Source organism: Exophiala bonariae (genome assembly GCF_035927105.1).
Source record: "Exophiala bonariae strain CCFEE 5792 chromosome Unknown scaffold_4, whole genome shotgun sequence".
Lineage (NCBI taxonomy): Eukaryota > Fungi > Ascomycota > Eurotiomycetes > Chaetothyriales > Herpotrichiellaceae > Exophiala > Exophiala bonariae.
In genome coordinates this window covers 1,474,853-1,494,132 of record NW_027042479.1, presented here as the reverse complement: position 1 = coordinate 1,494,132, position 19,280 = coordinate 1,474,853, and the positions used below count along the sequence as shown (strand labels likewise).

The following is a 19,280-nucleotide window of genomic DNA, read 5'->3' as shown; positions in this document are numbered from 1 at the left end:
GAAAATTCTCCGATGATATCGCGGTTGAGATCAGGGGCACAGCAACAACGGGACAAGCACAGAGAGAATGCAGAGGAGAGATACTTCTTGAGCGAGAACCATCTATGCTTCGTGTGGTGGTCAAAGAGCCGAAAGATAGCTCGAAAGGAACATTGAACACAAGACTGCATCAACGTATCCCCATTGTGACATGACACCTAGCAGCACACAGGAATGGCAGCAAGAAAGAAGGCAGTTCGGGAGCAATTGGCCTCTGCGAATGAGGGGTTGTATCATCCTGCGCAACCAAGCGTATCTATCTACACACTTGCTGTATGAGGATCGGATTTCAAGGGGAAGGGGCCAGAGAAGAGCTGCGATCGGGTGATATAGTTGGGTGGGATTGAAGCACTCCCACTTAGCTACCTGACCTACTGGAGGATCAGACCACGGGAGAAGGACGGCTACTCTTTTGTCTAATTAGGGTAGCGAGTGAGCACACCCCGAATGGGTGACTGTGTGGGTAGGTGGGATACGTACCATCACCAAAAAAATGCAAGCACCATATTCATACGCGATTTTGAAGTCCGAATATGAAGAAACAATTCAATTCGTCATGTTTGTGATCTTATTCAAGAAGTTCCTAGTCTGACACAAAGGAAAAGAACAAAGACATGATGATAACTCAAAACACAAATGTCATCGAGAGCGGACCAACCCTTCAATCTCAATTATTCATCCATCGATTTTCAAGTTGCGCCCAATTTCCACTCGTAAAAAATCTGTCACGACGTGATGCGACATGGCAATGACGATGGCGGGTAGCTTCCAATAGGTAACGACAATGTCCCATTTCAATGGATTTCCCACTTCCAAATGCACGTCCACATCTCTGAAACATCAACCGATTGTTCAAAACTGACAACGTTCATTCGATGCCAGCATTCACTTCCTTCAACTTCACGCCCGTCTTCCAGTCCAATTCTCCAGCAATTGCAGTCATCCTGTCGAACACGGGTTTTCCGACGTACCTCCAGAAGCCACCAGCCCGAATATAAGTCTCGTGTTGGTCGTTATCGAACTTCTCCAAATCTTCCCTGACAAGTCTCTTCAGGCTACCCACGATGGATAGACGATGCGCTGCTGGGCTGGAATAGTTGTTGCCATGAGCTGTGGAAGATGTTCCGGTCAAAGAAGAATGTTTTCCGAGACTCTTCCTCAAATTTGTATTTCTCTTGCCAGCACAACCACTCAGTCTGATTTGTTCCTGGTCAATCCCAAGTCTGACGAGAACGGCTGTCAAAAGATTTTCGGTCTCTTCATCTTCCTCATCTTCGTCTTGGTGACTGTTGTTGCTGACTGCGCTGAACCGTCGTTTCTTATTGTCCTTGGGGTTCGGCGTTCCATTGCGACGCTCATCCCTTCGACGAATTCCAATGCTGTGGATCAGCTGTCTCTTGTGCGCTTCAATGTGAGACACAAACCCCAAGTTTCTCTGGATGACTTCTTCGATAGTTTTGTCGGAAGCCAATGGATGGGTTGCACCGCTTGGAGCGGCCTCGCCGTGAAGGACTGTATTGACAAATTCGACATCCTGGGTCTTGACGCTGATTGTATGTCTAGCTTGGTTCTTGAATGCCTTGTTCTGGGACTTGACCGCTTTGGCAGCTCTCTTCAGTGCACGCTTCTCAGCCTTGGTAGGTTTGCCTGGGGGAGCCATGTGATCACTGGCTGTGGTGTCGGTGGTTGTCGCCTCGATGTCATCGTTTTCATCATTGTCCTCTGCATCATCTTGCTCATCAGGATCATGTTGTGGGCGTGCAGGCTGTACTCGGGGCCGGTGAACATTGAGTGGCAACTCATCCAGACCGGGCCTTGGGGTTGGTTGTGCCTGCCTTCCTTCCTCTTCACCTACAGCCTTGTATTCTGCGACAAGCTCGGCAATCTATTCATGTGGTGGAGCCACCATGGTCAGCGACTGTTGTCTTTCCTTTGAGCGAACCGGACGAAGAAAACTCACTCTGCGATGTCTGTTCTCGTGCAACTCGTCTGCTTGAATACAGGAGAAACAGTTGTGACTGGTACCAATGGCGTGCATGGTTTGGTGATATCTGTAGCAGGGGATTGAGTGGATACCATAGCAAGTGACTTTGGCTTTCTGATTGCTCATCTTCATTGCGCAGAGGAAACAACTGTGCTCTATGGAGCGTGAAGACCAATAGAATTAGCATTGTGAAATGCAAGGGAGATTTTTCAGGAGCCTGAGAGGCATCCGCCACCAAGGGGGAGGGGGGACAGGGTCAGTAGACTTGCGATTGAACTTACCAAGACCAGATGCGGCTTCCCATTTGAAGGGCGCATTGGGCGTTGCGGGATCCATGGCTCGCACCTTCCTGAGATGAGAAGGACAATGAAGTGAATCTGTATCTCGCACTTTTGTTTGCTGTTTTTCTTTGCTTGACAGTGGGTGTGCGCAAGGAAATCGAGACGAGGATGGAAATTGAAGCTCCTGCGAGTCGCGCGATGCCTGAGCGGAAAGAACGAGGGAAGAGAAAGCTACTGCCCGATGAAGAAGCAAAATTGAACGCGGATGAGGTTTGATAAGAGTTTGGGAGGGTTTGGAAGTTGTTGTCCACACGCAACGCAGTCTCTGTAACGGGATTCGCGTTGTCGTTGGTAAAGGGTCCGCGTAGTTACCGCGTGACAATGTGCAGTGACTCAACATGAAGTTGCGCAAGCATGTGATAATAGACAGTGTTACCAGAGCCAACGTGAATTTGGGATCTTGGAGAGGGCGGGCACCAGGATTGTTTGCATGGAAGGGCACCTGATTTGCAACGACGTGAGTCAATCTGAGGTGAGAGGAGTGAATCAAGTATACTCATGATATAACAAGGGCAGGACGAAAGTATTCGAAGAAATGGCACGTAATGGCAGGTGATACAACATTATACCTTCTCATGAACCAAATTGCGAACACCAATGCAATGCAATTATACCTACACGATGGGTGTGTTGAAGAAGACTGTGTCTCATGGCTGACACGGAAGGGACATGGAATGAGGATCGGACAAACATCGACATCCATGCGGCGACAACCAACACATGAGCCGCTGCAAAGGCTGGAATGTTTCAAGAATTGGCTGGCCTGATGTGAAATCCCGAGGGTAAGAGTCAGTGGCAAAGGTGAAGTTCAAACACCATGGCGCATATTCAAGACGACTCATGAAACTAGCAGGAAATGTGTACACTTCGAAGAAAGGTGACGTAGGTTCTTTGTCAATGAAATGTATTCGTGAAAGCGACCATCCGTTTTCCGTATGCAGATGATCTCAGCTTCATGCTTTGTTCATCGCATTGTAGTTCAAATGAGTGTCGTATGCTATTTTTCAATCTCAAGATAATGAGTGGAGATAACTTTTGAAAATCAATCCCTCGGTCACGTTCTCAATCGGTCCCTTGGTTGGCGGATTTAGTTGTTTGCTCGTTGTCGGTAGGCTTGGGAGCAGTCCACATGTTAACTCAAGCAGAAAGCGATGTGGATCGAGGAATCACCATTCTCAGAGGCCGTTCATCCATCGTCAAACATGATTAATAGTATAAAAGACATCAAAGATGAATTTCCGATTTGAGTCTCGGACAACCCCATTCATCCTCGCACTCCATGTACTGAGATCGAACGGCCTCGTGCATGATTCTGCCGACCAGGCAACCCTTGCCGATCTCAGAGTGACTGGCCTTATGCAAGCAGCCCCCTAGGCCTGCACATCTCTGACCAGTCTTGCCGTGCACCAGACATACGGGTAGTTTCGCTGATACCAGTTGACGAAGGACTTTCGACCAGCAATTCGGGGAACAGTGGCCCAGGACCCACCAAGACAAACATTATGCTTGTCATCGAAGAAGTCGGCGGTGTAACCAGGATAGAGATCCATGGCTTTAAAGCCCTCGTGTGCTGCGAGTGGGGTACTTGTCCATTCCCATAAGCCTCCAGTATCACTTTGACCACGGAGACGCGTGCTCCCCGTCACAGGTTCTGGATGCCAGGTCTTGAAGGCCACGGCATGGTCGTGGAGTGGAATGAACAGGCTGTTCGGGTCGGGTTTTGATGCACTGCCGTTAACGGCAGTGACGTGAGACAAAGGGTTGGATGGCGGTGTCTCCTCTACTCCGTCGTTGGAGAGGTGTCTGGGACCAGAGTTAATCATTGCACCGCAAATTATACCTTGGGAATGAGTCACTTACCCGTTCACAGCAGAGATCAACTTGCTAGGATTTTGCTCCAAAGCTGATTTTGTGGAGTCAACATAGCTATAGATGCTGCGAGCTTCCTCCAAGGTGGGGATTCGGCCATTGGACCATCTGGCAAATGCAGCCAGCTCGTCATAAGAAGCCATTACCGGCCAATCCAATGTATATTTCAAAGGCACCAGGCCATACACGGTGCGGATGGCTTTATCTTCAAGATAGCCAGGAGAGGCCACCGTAGACAGTCCATTTACTCCATTGCTCGAGCCATTGACGCCAATCGTCTGCGCGGAATCCGTATATCCAGAGACCCAGGACGCAGGCACACTGTTTGCATGAGTCGCCTCTAAAAAGCGAGCATATTCGCCAATGCTAATGGGTCGACTTTGAGCCTCGAAGGCCTTTACAGAGACTTCGCGCGATGGACGTTCATTGTCCCAGCCAAAATATCTGTCAGGTCCATCATTGTTCTCCGCATCATCCAACCCAATTGTAATCTTTTGTGCAGGAATTCGATGCCATTGATTCTCGACTCGAATTATGCGAGCTTGTTCGGCCAATTTCTTGAAGTCTGGTCGATCAGTCCCGGGAGGTGGCAATATCCGCTCACTTTGAATAAGCATGTAGAGGAATGTTTCCAGATGCATGGCCTCATGTTCATAAGCAAGCCAGAGGCTACGACCAAGCTTTCGGTCTTTGGACGCCAGGCCAGAATTAATGCTTTCGGTGATTCGTGATCGAACACGCGCGGCATGCTCTAAGACTTCTGGGAGTGGTGGCCAACTATCGGGGATCTCGCTATGGTCATGACAATGTGTAGGATCATCCACATCTAAATGTCTTAGTAGAATAAAGAAAGGGAAGGATCTTTAGCTTACCAGGATCGATACCACGCTCGAATATTGACCAGAAGTACGCTGGCTTGGTGGGAAGCCCACCAATAGCTTTCGTAACGTGAATATCTGGTGCCACGTTAGCCTATCGTTAGCGAGAATGCCGTGATACAAGCTTACCTGCAAAAGTGGGTATATGTCCAAGATAGAAGATTAAATCGTTCCGCAGCTTGATGGGCTTGTTTAGAAGTTCCTCTCTCGGAGTCATGGACTTGGTGACAATGTCCCATGCCGACCATAGATGCTGCCAGTCAACCAAGGAAGGCACTGGACTAGAGGTATATTCTCCTGGGTTGACTGGGAAGTCAATGATGGCTGGGGAAAGTAAATGGACAACTTGGATGTGATTAGCTTTGGACTGTATATTCTTTGATCGTTAGACAAACTGACAATAATCTCCCGCATCATTGGCATAGGACATCTGAGGCACAAGGCCACTTTCATGCCATAGCAGATCGCTTTGCGTCGAGTTGTATTTGAAGGCATCTTCAAGAGCGATTCTTTCTCCCTTCTTGAATGAGAAATCCTTGGTGACCACATCAACCAGTGGGATATATGATGCATGATGTCGGTCCAGCTTTTCGTCATAACGACCCTCGGGTCGCCATTCACCTTGCTTGAATGCTTCATATCCGAGAAGAGAATTTGCATGGTCAAGACCGTTGCGGTAAAATTGCTCAGTGACAGCCTGAGAATCATTATAGGCGTTGAAGACACGTTGAGGTTGCTGACATGCGTCGAGTGCCACGAGGATCAAATCTGATGATTGCAACACATTCCTGAAATTGGCAAGAAATTTTGATGCACTTTCTCGCGAGAAGTTGCCAAGGGAGGAGCCCATGGTGACCAGACATGTCGCTTTGCCTTGGTTACCAGTGGTCTTGAGCCAGTCAAGTGCATCATCGTACGTCCCATGCAATGCATTGAAAGAGACGTATTGGTAAGCCCCGGTATCTAACTCGGCAAAGGTGCGCTGAAGCTCGGGCAGAGACAAGTCAAGAGCGTAATAGTCGACATGCTTTTGGGCTGCTTCAAATGCTTTCAACAAGATGTTGATTTTTCGGAGATTGCTGTCCACCGGCGTCAGCAACGTGCGACTAGAACATAACGTCAGGCATCGAGGTGACCTACCCGCTACCGAGTTCCACCAATTGAGCATCGTTTGTGATCCTTTCGACAATCGCATTTGCATGTGTTTCTAGAGTCTGGATTTCGGCATTGGTGAGATAGTATTCGTCAAGGTACGTTATGTCCTCAAAGAGCTTGAGACCCTTTTCTACTGTTGTTTAGCATTCATCCACGATAGTAAGAGCCTCTGTACCATCATATAAAAGCAATGTTGGAAAGGTAGGTGGGGATGCGTCAGTTGGATTCAACGAGTCCTTGAGCATGTCCAAAAGGGATTGACCCGACTTGTCACCACGAATATCGTGAAATCGGACTCCACGCGAGGCTCGGATCGCCATCTTTCGTGTGGGTATACTTGAATGGTGGTTTGAATAGGTACGAGTAAGCAGCAATTGAACAGCACGACGTCAATATATATCAGACCCTTGATGATGCTCTCAATCAACCATAAGCCAATAAATCGTTCGGAAATGTAGTGTGAGGTTTTGTGTTCCACTTTTAGAACATCAGAGGAAGACTAGACCATTCGCCACAGAGGGCAAAAACTGTATTCCAATGATGGCAACTCGTGAACTGCCGCTTGGAGTGTGAGGTAAGTTTCCCCAATCATTTTTGGCTAGCCGAGGGACCACAAGGACCCAAAAGGAACATCCTTGGGGAATGGAATCAATAAGAAGTTTGTATTGACACCCGTTTATGCACCTGCATGACATCTGGCCTGTGAGAGGCGTGCCTGAGGTTGAGGGTGGAGAAATAAACACATGACAGTGGGCGAGCTCCTCAGGTGTTGACGTAGGAGCTCTGGAGAAGGCCATCGTGTGATGCAAGATCCGTCAACGACACGAATGGCTCAAAGGAAAAGTAGCCGCCAAATCTGAGGAGCGGAGATTAAAGCTTGACCGGCTGATAAAGCGAAGGACGTCAGGGACATCAGTCGGAACCTGGGGGTAGAAGTCACCAGTCTTGAATCCGAGTCCGTGATAGATAATCAAGGCTGCATCAAACACGAGTTTTAGAGTGGGGTGAGATTCTCTCAATGCTGACTATGACGACGACGAATTGATTAGGGCACCTTGGTTCCGCTTCCAACCAGAACCATTACGAGGGGTTGTGCTTTTTTGAGAGTCTGCCGTGCCACCGAGAGGACAGATATTGCAAATACAGAGGGTACTTTAGAGAAGCTTGTTGGCTATGCCACTCGAACCTACTGCTTCAACAAGGAAGTCAGATGTTACTTTATGGGGCTAGAGAGCGACATGTGGCTTCCAGCTACAGCTTACAATATGTGAGTCGCCAGGACCAACGTGGCCTCGCGCATGTCCAAAGCAGATTGGGATTGATTGCTCCACTGGCTTATGACTTTTCTTTCTGTCGTACTCGCAATCCCGAGTTATCATTCAAGTGTGAGCAACAACAGAGTTATTAATGCTCGCAAAGCGCAAGAACAAGTCGAGATGGGGACTGGTCAGCGCGTATCAATAATTGACTCGGACGCTATTCGATCCGAACAACGGAAATGGTTATCTCATGGATCCATCAAATGGCTGTGGACAAGGAGACTCATTCATCTGCTCCGTGGCAAACTACCTAGGTACTTACCCAGATACCTTAGGTAATGAGAGTCAGATGTGTACCCCACATTTCATGCATCAAGCCGAGTTTTTCACTGTTGCCCTGAACCCACTCTGGAATGCTAGTATTGGTTATCTTGCAAAGAGGTACCTAGATATCTAGCAGGAGGATTCAAAGCTGAAGTTCAAGGGCACACTGCCTACAGTGGTGCTGACCTCAATCGCCGATGTGCGGAATTAAAGGCCCCTGGGATGACTCTCAACTAGGCCTAGTGCCATGTAACGGAATATCATAACGCCGAAGGGGAACTCCGAGTCACCGTTTCTAGCAATCTGTTTACACAAACCTCCAACCCCGTACCGAGTACATTCTCACAATTATCAAGGCCATGCTACCCCTCAACAAAATCGCATTGTAAACATCTGGAGCGCGTTCGACGCGTATCTTTTGACGTGTATCTTTGTCAGGGCTTCTGTATACCTATCATAGCTCTCCTCATTGATCATGCTCATAGGATTTGAGGCACAATCTCCCACCTGGCCTGTTCCATCCTCTACCGCAGTCCTCTCGATTGACCATCATGTCTAAGTCGGGCAACTTGGCCGCATTGTCGGCCGTGCTTAATCCGGCAGATGTGCCCACAATATACTATGCCGAAGATGCTCCCTACCTACCACGTATCCTTGTTTTCTACTCTCCTGTTCAGTCGATCGGCTCACTGGCCTCCACATCTCGAATCCGAACTACCATTCTCAGCGCCGCAGGATTCAAGAGCTTTGGAGCATTCTCGGTTGCTCCTAACAGCAGTTACTACTCTGCGGTACACAAGCTTCCGGAGGACAAACAACGAGACGATGTATCTCGAGGAATTGCTTTCGCTCTGTGCAGATATTTCTCGGAGATTCCAACCGAGGTCAAGAATGCCATCGCTGACGAAAATCAACACCACGGACTCACACCCAAATGGGGCCAAACACACGCCGCACAGGTCACTTGTCGTATGAGCAGAGTGCTAAATACTGATGAAGTTCTTGATGCTCTTCGTCCTTTCTCCAAAGAGCGCCCTCCGAGCCCAGTCACTCCTGTCAGACCACTGGCTTCCATCAGAAAAACTAGACCTTCGTTTCACCCGGCAGACGCAGGCAACTACTCAGCTAGGAATGGATACGTCCAGACCCCGTCAAAACGAATCCCCAGCGGTCAATCGAGGAGGACGCCATCCATCTCCACATCCACGCCATCGAATCGAAAGCCCAGTTCGGCACCCACAACCAATCAATCCTTGGAACAGCTGGAGTCTATGCGTTTCAAAATGTGCGAGTTTGTCGATACAGAAGATCGATACATCACCAGGCTACGGGAACTTACGGACTTGGTTACTAACCAGGGTAGAACCCCCAAATCTATCAGCACCAAATTCTCGGATTCTCGCAGTCAAAAGGCGGTCAATGCGATGATCCATTTCCCGTCACTGCTGGATCAAATCAAAGATTTGAATCTTGCCTTTTTGGATGACATCGAATCTGCGCTGCAGAATTCCGAAGAGTCTGCTTTGCAGTTTCTCGACGAGGCTCAAGCCAATCCTACACTTTTCCAGAACGCGAAAGACCCAATGGGTATCTACACCTTTGCAAAAGTCCTTCTGAACCATTTCCCAAAGTTCCCGATGCCATACAGGGAATATCTTGACCTTCATTCTCAAATCTCCTCCAATCTGGACCAGTATCTGAAGGAAGGAACCTATTCCATTCAACAAGCCCCATCTCTGCTTATGGAGCCAGCACAGCGAATATCTAGATACGGTCTTTACATTGACACCATACTTCCTCATGTCCCGACCAATTTCACTGCAGCCATAAGAACTTTGGAAAAGGCGCGAAAGATCATCGCCGAGATTTGCGAAATGGAACCTGCAGCATCGACTATTCTCGATTCCTTACGGATCGAGCATGAAACAAGACGAGGAGGTCTTTCTCCAACAAAATTGCTTTCGGGTTTGACCCGAACAAATAGCACCATTCGCAAGGCTCCTGCCCTGACAGGTAGCATGCGCGAGAAGGAGAAACCTCGGTTCTTCCCTAGCCTTGGGCGAAGTCTAAGCCGAAGACAAAAGAATACCAGACCTGGTTTGGCGGGAATCCTGTCTGAGCAAGATCCAGACCAGGCCAGTAACATAAGTGGTAGTCTAACACTGGGGCGATTACACAATGACGAAAACAGACCGTTGACATCGAGCTCGGCTCTGTCATTTGGCTCAATCTCCAAGCGGCCGCCAACATCAGGGTCGATTGTTACCAATCGTTCGGCGCCGAGCCCCGGTCCTAATCTTCCAGTGTTGGGTGAAAACAAACTAGGTCAAAGCTCGCAAGGTCGTTCTGGTTCGACTCAGGCGTCGGGTGACGTAAATGTTGAACAATACAAGGCAGCATTGATGCAGGTAGAAGAAGAGAATTACAAGCTTCTTGCAGAGAATGCGGAACTGAAGAGACAGATACGTGAGTGCAAATGTGGTGGCGCTGTGAGGAGATGACCAGGAAGTGGTTTTGGCTGAGGACGAGGCTGGAGATGGCATTATTACGACTAATGACCTTACTGTGACAATGCGAAATCGTTTGGAATTCGATTTCAAACAGATGTATTATAAAAGCAACGGAATTTGCTATTGCCGTGACTACCACCAGCCACAAATTGCCCACATATATGTTTCTCAGCTCGTTGTATCGTGCATCTGCGGACGTGTGTGAAAAGTCTGGCTCGATGATCACCGAGTAATGCTGCAAAAGCTTCCAATTTCTATAGAAGTTGATTGATTCTTTGTGGGGAGCATCTCGGAATTTCTAGTTCTGCCGGCTCGACGCGTCGCGTCACGATGTGTGGCACTTTGACGCGCTTCGAACTCACCATATCCACCAATAAGGATTGATTTGCCCTCCACAAGGCTGATCATCACTATTCATCTCTCCCCGTCCGACTTCAACTTTCTGCTTCTTCGCTTCGGTTTGGTCTGTACCTACAGCATTCATTTGAACTTCTGTTGTGTAATTTAACTGCAGCTTGACGGTTTCAAACCTTTCTGGATCGTCCCCTGTCGCTATGGACCTCACGCCTGAACGACATGCTACTTCGCAACATTTCAACTTCGCCTTGCCTTCCGATGAGAACAGCAGCCCGCTCAGAAGTCCAAGGAGAAGCACGCGGATGAAGAAGAACCCATCCGTCACGCCTAATCGCTTCAACAAGTTCTTCACTCCCAGACCTCGCAATGCACAACGACTTTTGAAATCGTCTAGAAGAGTCTTACAAGATCTTTCCGCAGCCAGGCTCAACACTCGAGCTGAGAGTGCTCCTCATCTGAATCTACCCATCCCCGGCGAGGGTAGCCGTCCGAACAAGAAGCGGAAGCTTTCCTTTACGTCCATCGCATCCATTCCTTCTTCGCCAATCAAGACATATCATGAAAAATCGCATGAGCCCCAAGCTCGAGTGGAAGATGAAGTCGCTGGGAATGAGGAAACATACGAAACCGATGAGGCCATTGATACGACGGACGAAGAGGACGAGGATGAAATACTCCCGCCGATCACTTCTCGCCCTCGACTGCTACCCTACAGATCTACAGGTTCTTCTGCTGCCTTTCTATCGAGACAACTAGGTGCCAGAGGGCGCATCACAGAGACTAACGACAGCTCGTTGTGGCAGCATGAAACGGCCCATTTTTACAGCACTCCAGAAGACTCACGCTATTACCACAATTCCATTCAACGCTTCTCGTCTCTACCATTCTGCGTGACGAGCTTCAAGCAGAGTCCTCTGGTTGCGGTAGGAGATGAAGACGGACATGTACGTGTACATCAGACTTTTGATAACAACAATTGCTATAAGTATGCCGAGATCTTGAAATCCTGGCGGCCTCATGATAACGCTGTGATGGACTTGGAAATCTCGGACGATGACAAGCTCCTTGCCACCGCTTCTGGAGACCAGATGTCTCACATCTATGACATCGAAAGAGGCATCTCGATTTTCTTCTTTCGGGCTCATACTGGCTCCGTGAAGAGAATACAGTTTCAGCCAGGATCGGGGAATTCAGTGCTTGCAACATGTTCAAGAGACGGTAATGTTTTCCTCTGGGATCTTAGATCTCCTCAGGCCCCCAACTCTGTCCTAGGGCAGAATTTCAACAACCTGGATGATGTTTGGGACACTACCATTCAAATGGAGCCTGTGAATGAGATATACGATGCGCATACCTCACTGGACAAATTGAATCGAGCAAAGGGAAGACGGCAGCGGGCCCTTCCAAGTAGATACGACTACGCCATAACCACATGCACCTTTATTGGACAAAGTCGGCCACATCTACTTGCAACAGCTTCGGAGAACGACGCTATTATCAAGCTGTGGGATGCCCGAGTATCATATGCGGATCACTCTGGCAGACCGACGCCCGTATCTGCAACATTGGAACCAGACAGTCATCATAATTATCGTCAGTTTGGTGTGACTTCCATGGGTATGAACACTGATGGTTCAAGACTATATGCCGCCTGTCGTGATCATACTGTTTATGCCTACTCCACTGCGCATCTGGTACTTGGTGGTTCACCCGACATGTCAGCATCATCAACCAAACCTTCAAAATACACTCGAACGCCGAAGCAGGGACTTGGCCCGTTGTATGGGTTCCGTCATCCATCTCTTAGTATAGCCTCCTTTTACGACAAGCTAGCTGTCAGGCCAAGCTCCCACAACAGCGACTCGTTTGGTGACACAGCCGAGATGATTGCTATTGGGAGTGGACAAGAGTGTGCAGTCATCTTCCCCACGAATGAGCGATACTTGACCAAATCCGCCATGCGGCCTCCTATTTCCCTGGAGACAGCGGGCTCTCGAACATCCACGAGAGCTTCCAAGGGGATGCGAGTATACCATGATGCAGCCGATGGTCTTCCGATCTACCAGAACGGTACTGCTCTGGTGAATGGTCACAAAAAGGAGGTCACAGCCGTCGCCTGGACCACAAATGGCAACCTGGTCACCGTCGCGGACGATCACACAAGTAGATGCTGGCGACAGGATCCTGAGAAGGCACGATCTCTACGGTTAAATACAGACCGAGAGGCAGTACGACACAACAGTGGCTGGGCGCAAGTGGATCCCGAGTTTGATCGTGATGATGATTATTGAAGACGGTTGATAAGTCACCTTTGTCGATGAGGATTGAGTTTTGTCTTGCAGCATGGATGGAGTCAAAGCGTGGAGTTGTGCTTGAGTTGACCACTCGGCGATCAGTTTAAGCACCTTGCGCTTTTCATGTCTGTTCTTTACAATGCATTGGAAGCGAACTGTATCAATTAGCGAGCGGAATCTGTCTGGATGCAGCCATCCATATTTGACAAGTGACCAAGGAGTCAACTGTGCTTCCTCGGATTGCTAAACTGTGGGATAAGATAGTCTACCTCGTAGGATAGGTGAATAGATGGTGATGCAAAAGCCAAAAGCCAAAAGTTCGCTGTCCACATTTCACAGTTCATGTTGATCAATGACCGCTCCTCTTATCATCCGACATACTGGAGGTACATCTTTCAGTCAAGCCGGCACGCCGATCCGACACATCACGCGACACACGATACAAGGCCCAACCGCCTAGTTATCCATTCTATGACTTGAATGAAGCGATTCAGAATAGAGCCTCGAGACGAAACTCAAGTCCTTCGCCCACCTACCTACCTACCCACCTCTCCCAACCCGACAAGAACCACAATCTCAGAAAGCCAAAAGCCAAAAGCAAAGTATCACCCGTATCGTCGCCCGTCCAGCACTCACTCGTCCACTACGGCACACTAGATACCTACTCGTAGGTATTCACAAACAGATATCCGAGCGAGCCGGGCGCGCTCTTTCGTATTGGCTCGGAGATGGTGACCTCGAAAGTCACGGCCAAATTCTAAACTCGACAGCTCTGTCGATGATTCGATCAAAAGCACAGCTGATGTGGTTTGGGCAGACCCCGTATTGATGGAGGCAAATGCGGGGTTTTCGCACCTGCCCAGCTCAGGCCCAGCGTGTCGTGGGCATGTGGGCATGTTTTTGAACGTCTGGTCTTTGGCGTACGGCTGTACGGGCTGCTTGCTTGCTTGGTGGTGCGCAGTGGTACACACGTACGGAGCCCTTGCTAGGCGAAGCGAGCACTGGCACTGGCACTGGCCATGGTCATGGCATTGGAAACTTTACCTTCGGGGGAAGTCATCCGTTGATTGGCATAGTGGGCTTTCGCGTTTATTGTGTGCTGGAAATAGTGTGCTCTTTGCATTCAAGGCATCATTTGGCGACGGTGAGTACGTAGTTGCTCTCAGTATATGAGACTGCGAATCCGCCCTCCACGGATGTCGGATCCTCTCTTTCCATTACCATATCCTCGAGATTTTCTACCCTGTCCGATCAATAAAGGGTTATTCGTGGCCTCTCGCATCAATTCTTACGTCTTACATAGGCAGTATTCAAGTTCTGAAATCGATTGACTGACCACCTACTTGTTACTCCACCACTGAGACGTTGAGTCTATTCATTACTCGGTAGACCTAAACGTCTAATCCTGGTGAACCACCCTTCCACCTTCCTATAGCGTTCTCACGGCGTGGCTCCGCTCCGGTACATCCCTAAACCCAAGCAATCAAGCAGCACTCTCCACCAACTAGATAGTCCTTCCAGCCTACCCAAGCAGGACAGAATCACCGGTAGCCACACAATCAGCCACCAGCACCGGGGAATCTCGATATCAACAAACGACCCTAAGGTTTAGGAAAGTCTAAATCCTCGAAGGAGAAATACGCCAGGAGGCCGTCCACCCCAAATACCCACCAACGAACCAAACCAATCAAACCAATCAACCGAACAACCAACCATGTCCGGGTCCTTCACGATGCCGCACGCCCTCACCGGCGGAGCCGGATACAAAGCGAACGGGACGTACGACGAGTTCCTGCGGCGGCACTCGGGGTTCTACCGGCGACACAGCGCGGCGTCGAACCAGATGGAAGGGGACCGACGGGCGTCGCTGGCGGCGGACGAGAACGCGCAGGCGGCGCAGACGGCCGTCGACAACGTGCGCCGCGGCAGCGTCACGGCCGCCGGTGGTGGCGCCGCTACCGTCAACACCCGCAAGGGCAGTGTCGCCGTCGCCAGCGACGTCACCCGGAAGGACAGCATCTTCGGCCTCGAGGCCACCGCCGGCACCCGCATGAACGAGGATCGCAGGCCCAGTACCAGTCTTGCTAGTGATTTGCTTCATAAGTTGAAGAAGTGAGGGCTTGGAGAGTGTGTTGCTTTGGCACGGAGAGTGGACGTGGAAGCGGTGGATGTGCGCGGATGTTAATGTGCGAGAAGCTCATCTTACGAGAGTGTGTGCCTAGTTAGTTGTTTAGTTGGCTTACCATGATACCTCAGTCTTTCCCTCTTTAGGATGATATACTCAATAATGAAGAAACGCTCTTTTACGAACACACTCCACACTCAGCCAGGAACAAAACCCCTGTCTTGCCTGCATGTCTATCGACTCCTTCCTGACTAAGATCAACGATCTGGTCAGTATCCGGTTCGTACTTTGGGTTTGACGCATTCACGACAAGCAACAGATCCCCGGAACGCCGTCCATGACTAAGACTCCGAGGAAATAATGTAAGCCATCGAGAAGAAAGAAGGTATGTATTTACGTACCTCCACCGATGCTCGTGGAATACTCTGGTTTCCTCTTCCTGCACGACAAAGCCGCGTTGCATGCATCCATGGACCCTGCAGAGACCGGAAAGTGCCCGTCCTGTGATATGACGTTCCCAATGGGTTAACAATGGCGTTGGCCCTCGGGATCCAGTCTCGTCCGCATATGGTGGTTCTCAGACTGTATTGACAAGGAAGGGGTGGGACCTTACCTGCGAGTCGCGGTAGTGGGTTGACTGTTTTTCAAGTCAGACGTGAGAAGCGTAAATTCTTCCCAGTAGATTCCTGATTGACATGTCATCTAGACTCTGCAAGTGTAGCAATGTCTTTTGAGTCGACCGTGGAGCGGGAGATAATGAGTGTTGCCCTTTTGATTGCGGGATCGTAATGGGACGGGAAGAGATGGAAGATGCATCAACCAAAGAGCGCACACGATAGCTTTCCCCATAGATGAAAATGAGAGGGTACATGAAAGTTGAAGTTCAAACCCCGAATGAGTAATGTGAATTGTGATACGATCGTACTCTAACATTCGAATCATACCTAGGACCATGCAGATCCCTTTATACTCACAGTGAAATATTCCTGTACACGAGTGTATGATGGCCGACGCAGGATGAAGATCAAGACAGACATAGTATAGGATGTCATATCAACATGATCCGTTTTCGATCCTCGCTGCCATTGTCTGCGGTGCTGGGAGAAAACGATAGCTTTGCCCCCTTTTCCTTCTCTTCAGCTGTCTCCCACTGGCAGAACCCCACAGTATATCAGGCATTGATCCTTCAATGTACCTGCGTAACCAATGTTAGGAGATGCACCCATCACCATCTGGACATGTCGTACGTTCTTGCTCTGTAACAATGGCTCAAGTTGCCCTCTGTACATGTCTACTGTGGGGCATTTTCGGATGGTCTGATCATCTCTTCATCTTTTCCTGGAGTATAGGAGCAAGTGCACAACCCATAGAGTGCACACCATATTCGCCGACGCTGCCTCCATGAATTAATTCCTGCTGTAAACGCCAACCCAACACGAATCGAATCAACACATTAGTCTTGAGTGTTGATTGCAAATAAAATCGCCTCCAACCCTGATTATGCAACCAATGAGTCAATCAGGTAATCTTCGAACTCTCGACCAACGCATTCTGGAATGATGCAAATTGACATGTCAGTGAATACGTCATGCCCCGGGGCGTTTTTAGATGCTGGAAAATTGGTTGTGAAACTTTTGGGGTTTGGTCACCACTATTACAAAACAAGTCTTTGAAGGTTCTTTTGGATCAAGATGTCTTGCACATCTTCCATGGTGGCTTTCAACAGATTGGTATCTGTCGCATTGGTGAAGTGGATGTAAATTTCTCGGTCGCTATTCCGGTTGATGGCGCGGAAGCGATTCGCAAAGAATTGTTTGGCCGCCTCTTCATCACCGTCTTTGCCTTGATAATCTGGGAACTGTGCTGAAAGCGGAGAAATGGGGAGCTTCTCTCTGAAAAGATCGATTTTGTTCAAGAACAAGATAATCGGCTTGTCTTTGAACCATTCTCCATTAACCAGCGATTCAAAAAGCATGAGAGCTTCATGCATTTGGTTGGCGTTGACATCTTCAACGAGGCATTGGTCGTAACCAGATAAAGCGGCCATGAACAAAAGGCATTGCACGCCCTCGAAACAGTGTATCCATTTCTTGCGCTCCGATCTTTGACCACCGACGTCCATCATGCGGAAAGTCAGCTCGCGAAGGTCGAAGACGGTTTCGGTGATGCCCGTAGTTCGAAGACGAGCATGAAGCACGTCTTGATCGCTGGGAATCCAATCAGATTCGAACATGCGATCAATACTCTGGAAGTAGTAATTCAGGTTGTCATGGAGCGCAAATTCGTGACCTTTGGAAACGGCTTTTTGAACTCCGGTGTCCTTCCATAGCGCTATCATGGCGTCTTTCACGTTCTTGTCCCGGAATGCCTCATGTGCATCAACGTCAGCATCGATGCCATCCAGAAGTTCGCTGTATGTCTCATTCTCATCACTGGCAAATTCAATCTTCTCGTCTTGCATGATCTCGTTGAGGACTCGGAAGGCGACGATCAGGTTGGAGTAAATGACTGCCTTGACTTGGATTCGTTCATCATCCTGGAATCCACTCGAGTGAATGATTCGCATTTGTTTGATAATAGTAGATTTACCAGATTCACCAGCACCTGTGGATATCTTGTTAGCGGACGACATGTTGTGATTAGGTTGCGCGGACAGGCCACATACCAAGAAGGAGAATCTTGACAGTTTTAGATTGTTGTTTTCTGTCCTGTCGCAGCTGCCGTTCAATACGTGCATTTTGTTGTGCGGCGTCTTTCTCCTGGGGATCAACCTTTGACCCTATACAACCCATGATGGGCAGGTATTGGCTGTGCTTCCAGGCAGTGATAAGATATGAAAAGTGGTGTGAATAGGTTTTTCTTTTACAATCCCGGTGGCAGCTGCGTTCTTCTTCCTTTCATTCTTGACCCAAAAATGAAGGTCGGTAGTCTGGGGAAAGGGTTTCGAAGCTCAAGGCCGTCAGGAGCGACCTGGAACAGGGTGCACCGAGGGTGATTCTAGAAGACTGATCTCAGACGAGTAAGCACCCAACCACCCAAACATTATTGAGAAAGAAACGAAGATGTAACTCACACAGGTCGCTGGTAAAGTGTCTCTATCTCTGCGACACGGTGAGGAGGCGCACCGCGTTCTTCAGTACGGAGAACCTGGGATGTCTTACACAAAGCAAACTGGATCAGGCCAACCGACACAGGTACGAACCCAGATGAGAAGGAGTGGTTTGAGAGGGATATGCCAGAGAGTGCTCAAGTGCATCCATTGACCGAATAGTGGGCCATGAAAGAGCCGGGGAGAGGCGGACGGTTATGGTAGTCGTCCTAGGAGGGAACGCCGGTTGGTTAAAGGCAAAGAATGGACCAGTGTCAAGCAGCAGAGGTGCCATGAGTGGATCAACAAGTCCAATTGATGGCGGCGTGGTGGAGGGTGCTAAAGGAAATCCTGAGGAGCTTGGACACGGGGCTAAAGGCCATTCAGTGTAGTAGTCGGTAGTGGTGAGGCTTAACACACGAACTTGTCAGGGTCTGCCATGTTCCGTGTCCTCCGTTGAGATTCCACGGCATCTCACTGCCAGCGTTGATAACTCTGGCATGGTCCATCCCCTGAAATTCTCAGGGGCTGCAATTTCAATTTCAATGATGCAAATTCCGCAGCCAAGTACATGTCCTTTTTGCAGTGTAGAGCTGAGAAAAGTGAAAGAAGAGTTCAGCAGGACGGCAACGCGAAGATACGGATACTGGCCACGCTCCATAGAATGGGGGCGTGCTCGTCCGGATAAAAGCGTTTGGGGGGCACCTCGGGCGACGCGGTGCCACCTGGAGCTTGGAAAGCTACGGGCCAGAGATGCCCAGGTGGCTTTCAAGGGCACCAAACAATTAATAGGCAGCGGGCAGCAGTGGGCTCCCCTACCCAGCGCGTTACCTATCGTACTCGTAGGTCGATCTTGGCCCCAGTTAGCCCCCCAAGATGGTTCATGGGACCATCATCATCCGACCGTTACGGGCGCCGATCGTGAACCATACCTACAGCTTTTCAGGGCATCGTGCACCACTTGATAGGTACCTCTCTAGGTACTCCGAGGCTGAGCTGAACAGTGTGAGCACAATTCGCTGGCACTACTACTGTACCGCGTGCCTCGTACACTCTA

The 19,280-nt window shown here is 49.3% G+C and overlaps 6 protein-coding genes across 6 annotated transcripts; 3 read left to right on the top strand and 3 right to left on the bottom strand.

Annotated features, from left to right (window-relative positions):
• Positions 1-907: 907 nt before the first annotated feature.
• On the bottom strand, positions 908-2,359 carry LTR84_010111 (uncharacterized protein; the record flags this gene model as incomplete). The annotated part of the gene is made up of 3 exons (XM_064853648.1): positions 908-1,924; positions 2,000-2,031; positions 2,305-2,359. 3 exons carry the CDS (start codon positions 2,357-2,359, stop codon positions 908-910), a joined length of 1,104 nt encoding a protein of 367 aa, XP_064710047.1.
• Positions 2,360-3,734: 1,375 nt separating this feature from the next.
• Positions 3,735-6,586, bottom strand: LTR84_010110 (uncharacterized protein; the record flags this gene model as incomplete). The annotated part of the gene is made up of 7 exons (XM_064853647.1): positions 3,735-4,167; positions 4,225-5,059; positions 5,106-5,189; positions 5,241-5,456; positions 5,511-6,190; positions 6,252-6,396; positions 6,442-6,586. 7 exons carry the CDS (start codon positions 6,584-6,586, stop codon positions 3,735-3,737), a joined length of 2,538 nt encoding a protein of 845 aa, XP_064710046.1.
• Positions 6,587-8,400: 1,814 nt separating this feature from the next.
• On the top strand, positions 8,401-10,350 carry LTR84_010109 (uncharacterized protein; the record flags this gene model as incomplete). Its single annotated transcript, XM_064853646.1, has 1 exon — positions 8,401-10,350. One exon carries the CDS (start codon positions 8,401-8,403, stop codon positions 10,348-10,350), a length of 1,950 nt encoding a protein of 649 aa, XP_064710045.1.
• A 563-nt stretch (positions 10,351-10,913) lies between these two features.
• Positions 10,914-13,007, top strand: LTR84_010108 (uncharacterized protein; the record flags this gene model as incomplete). Its single annotated transcript, XM_064853645.1, has 1 exon — positions 10,914-13,007. One exon carries the CDS (start codon positions 10,914-10,916, stop codon positions 13,005-13,007), a length of 2,094 nt encoding a protein of 697 aa, XP_064710044.1.
• Positions 13,008-14,724: 1,717 nt separating this feature from the next.
• LTR84_010107 (uncharacterized protein) lies at positions 14,725-15,126 on the top strand (the record flags this gene model as incomplete). The annotated part of the gene is made up of 1 exon (XM_064853644.1): positions 14,725-15,126. The coding sequence occupies one exon, from the start codon at positions 14,725-14,727 to the stop codon at positions 15,124-15,126; it is 402 nt and encodes a 133-aa protein (XP_064710043.1).
• Positions 15,127-16,789: 1,663 nt separating this feature from the next.
• On the bottom strand, positions 16,790-17,927 carry LTR84_010106 (uncharacterized protein; the record flags this gene model as incomplete). Its single annotated transcript, XM_064853643.1, has 2 exons — positions 16,790-17,739; positions 17,801-17,927. 2 exons carry the CDS (start codon positions 17,925-17,927, stop codon positions 16,790-16,792), a joined length of 1,077 nt encoding a protein of 358 aa, XP_064710042.1.
• Between the last annotated feature and the right edge of the window lie 1,353 nt (positions 17,928-19,280).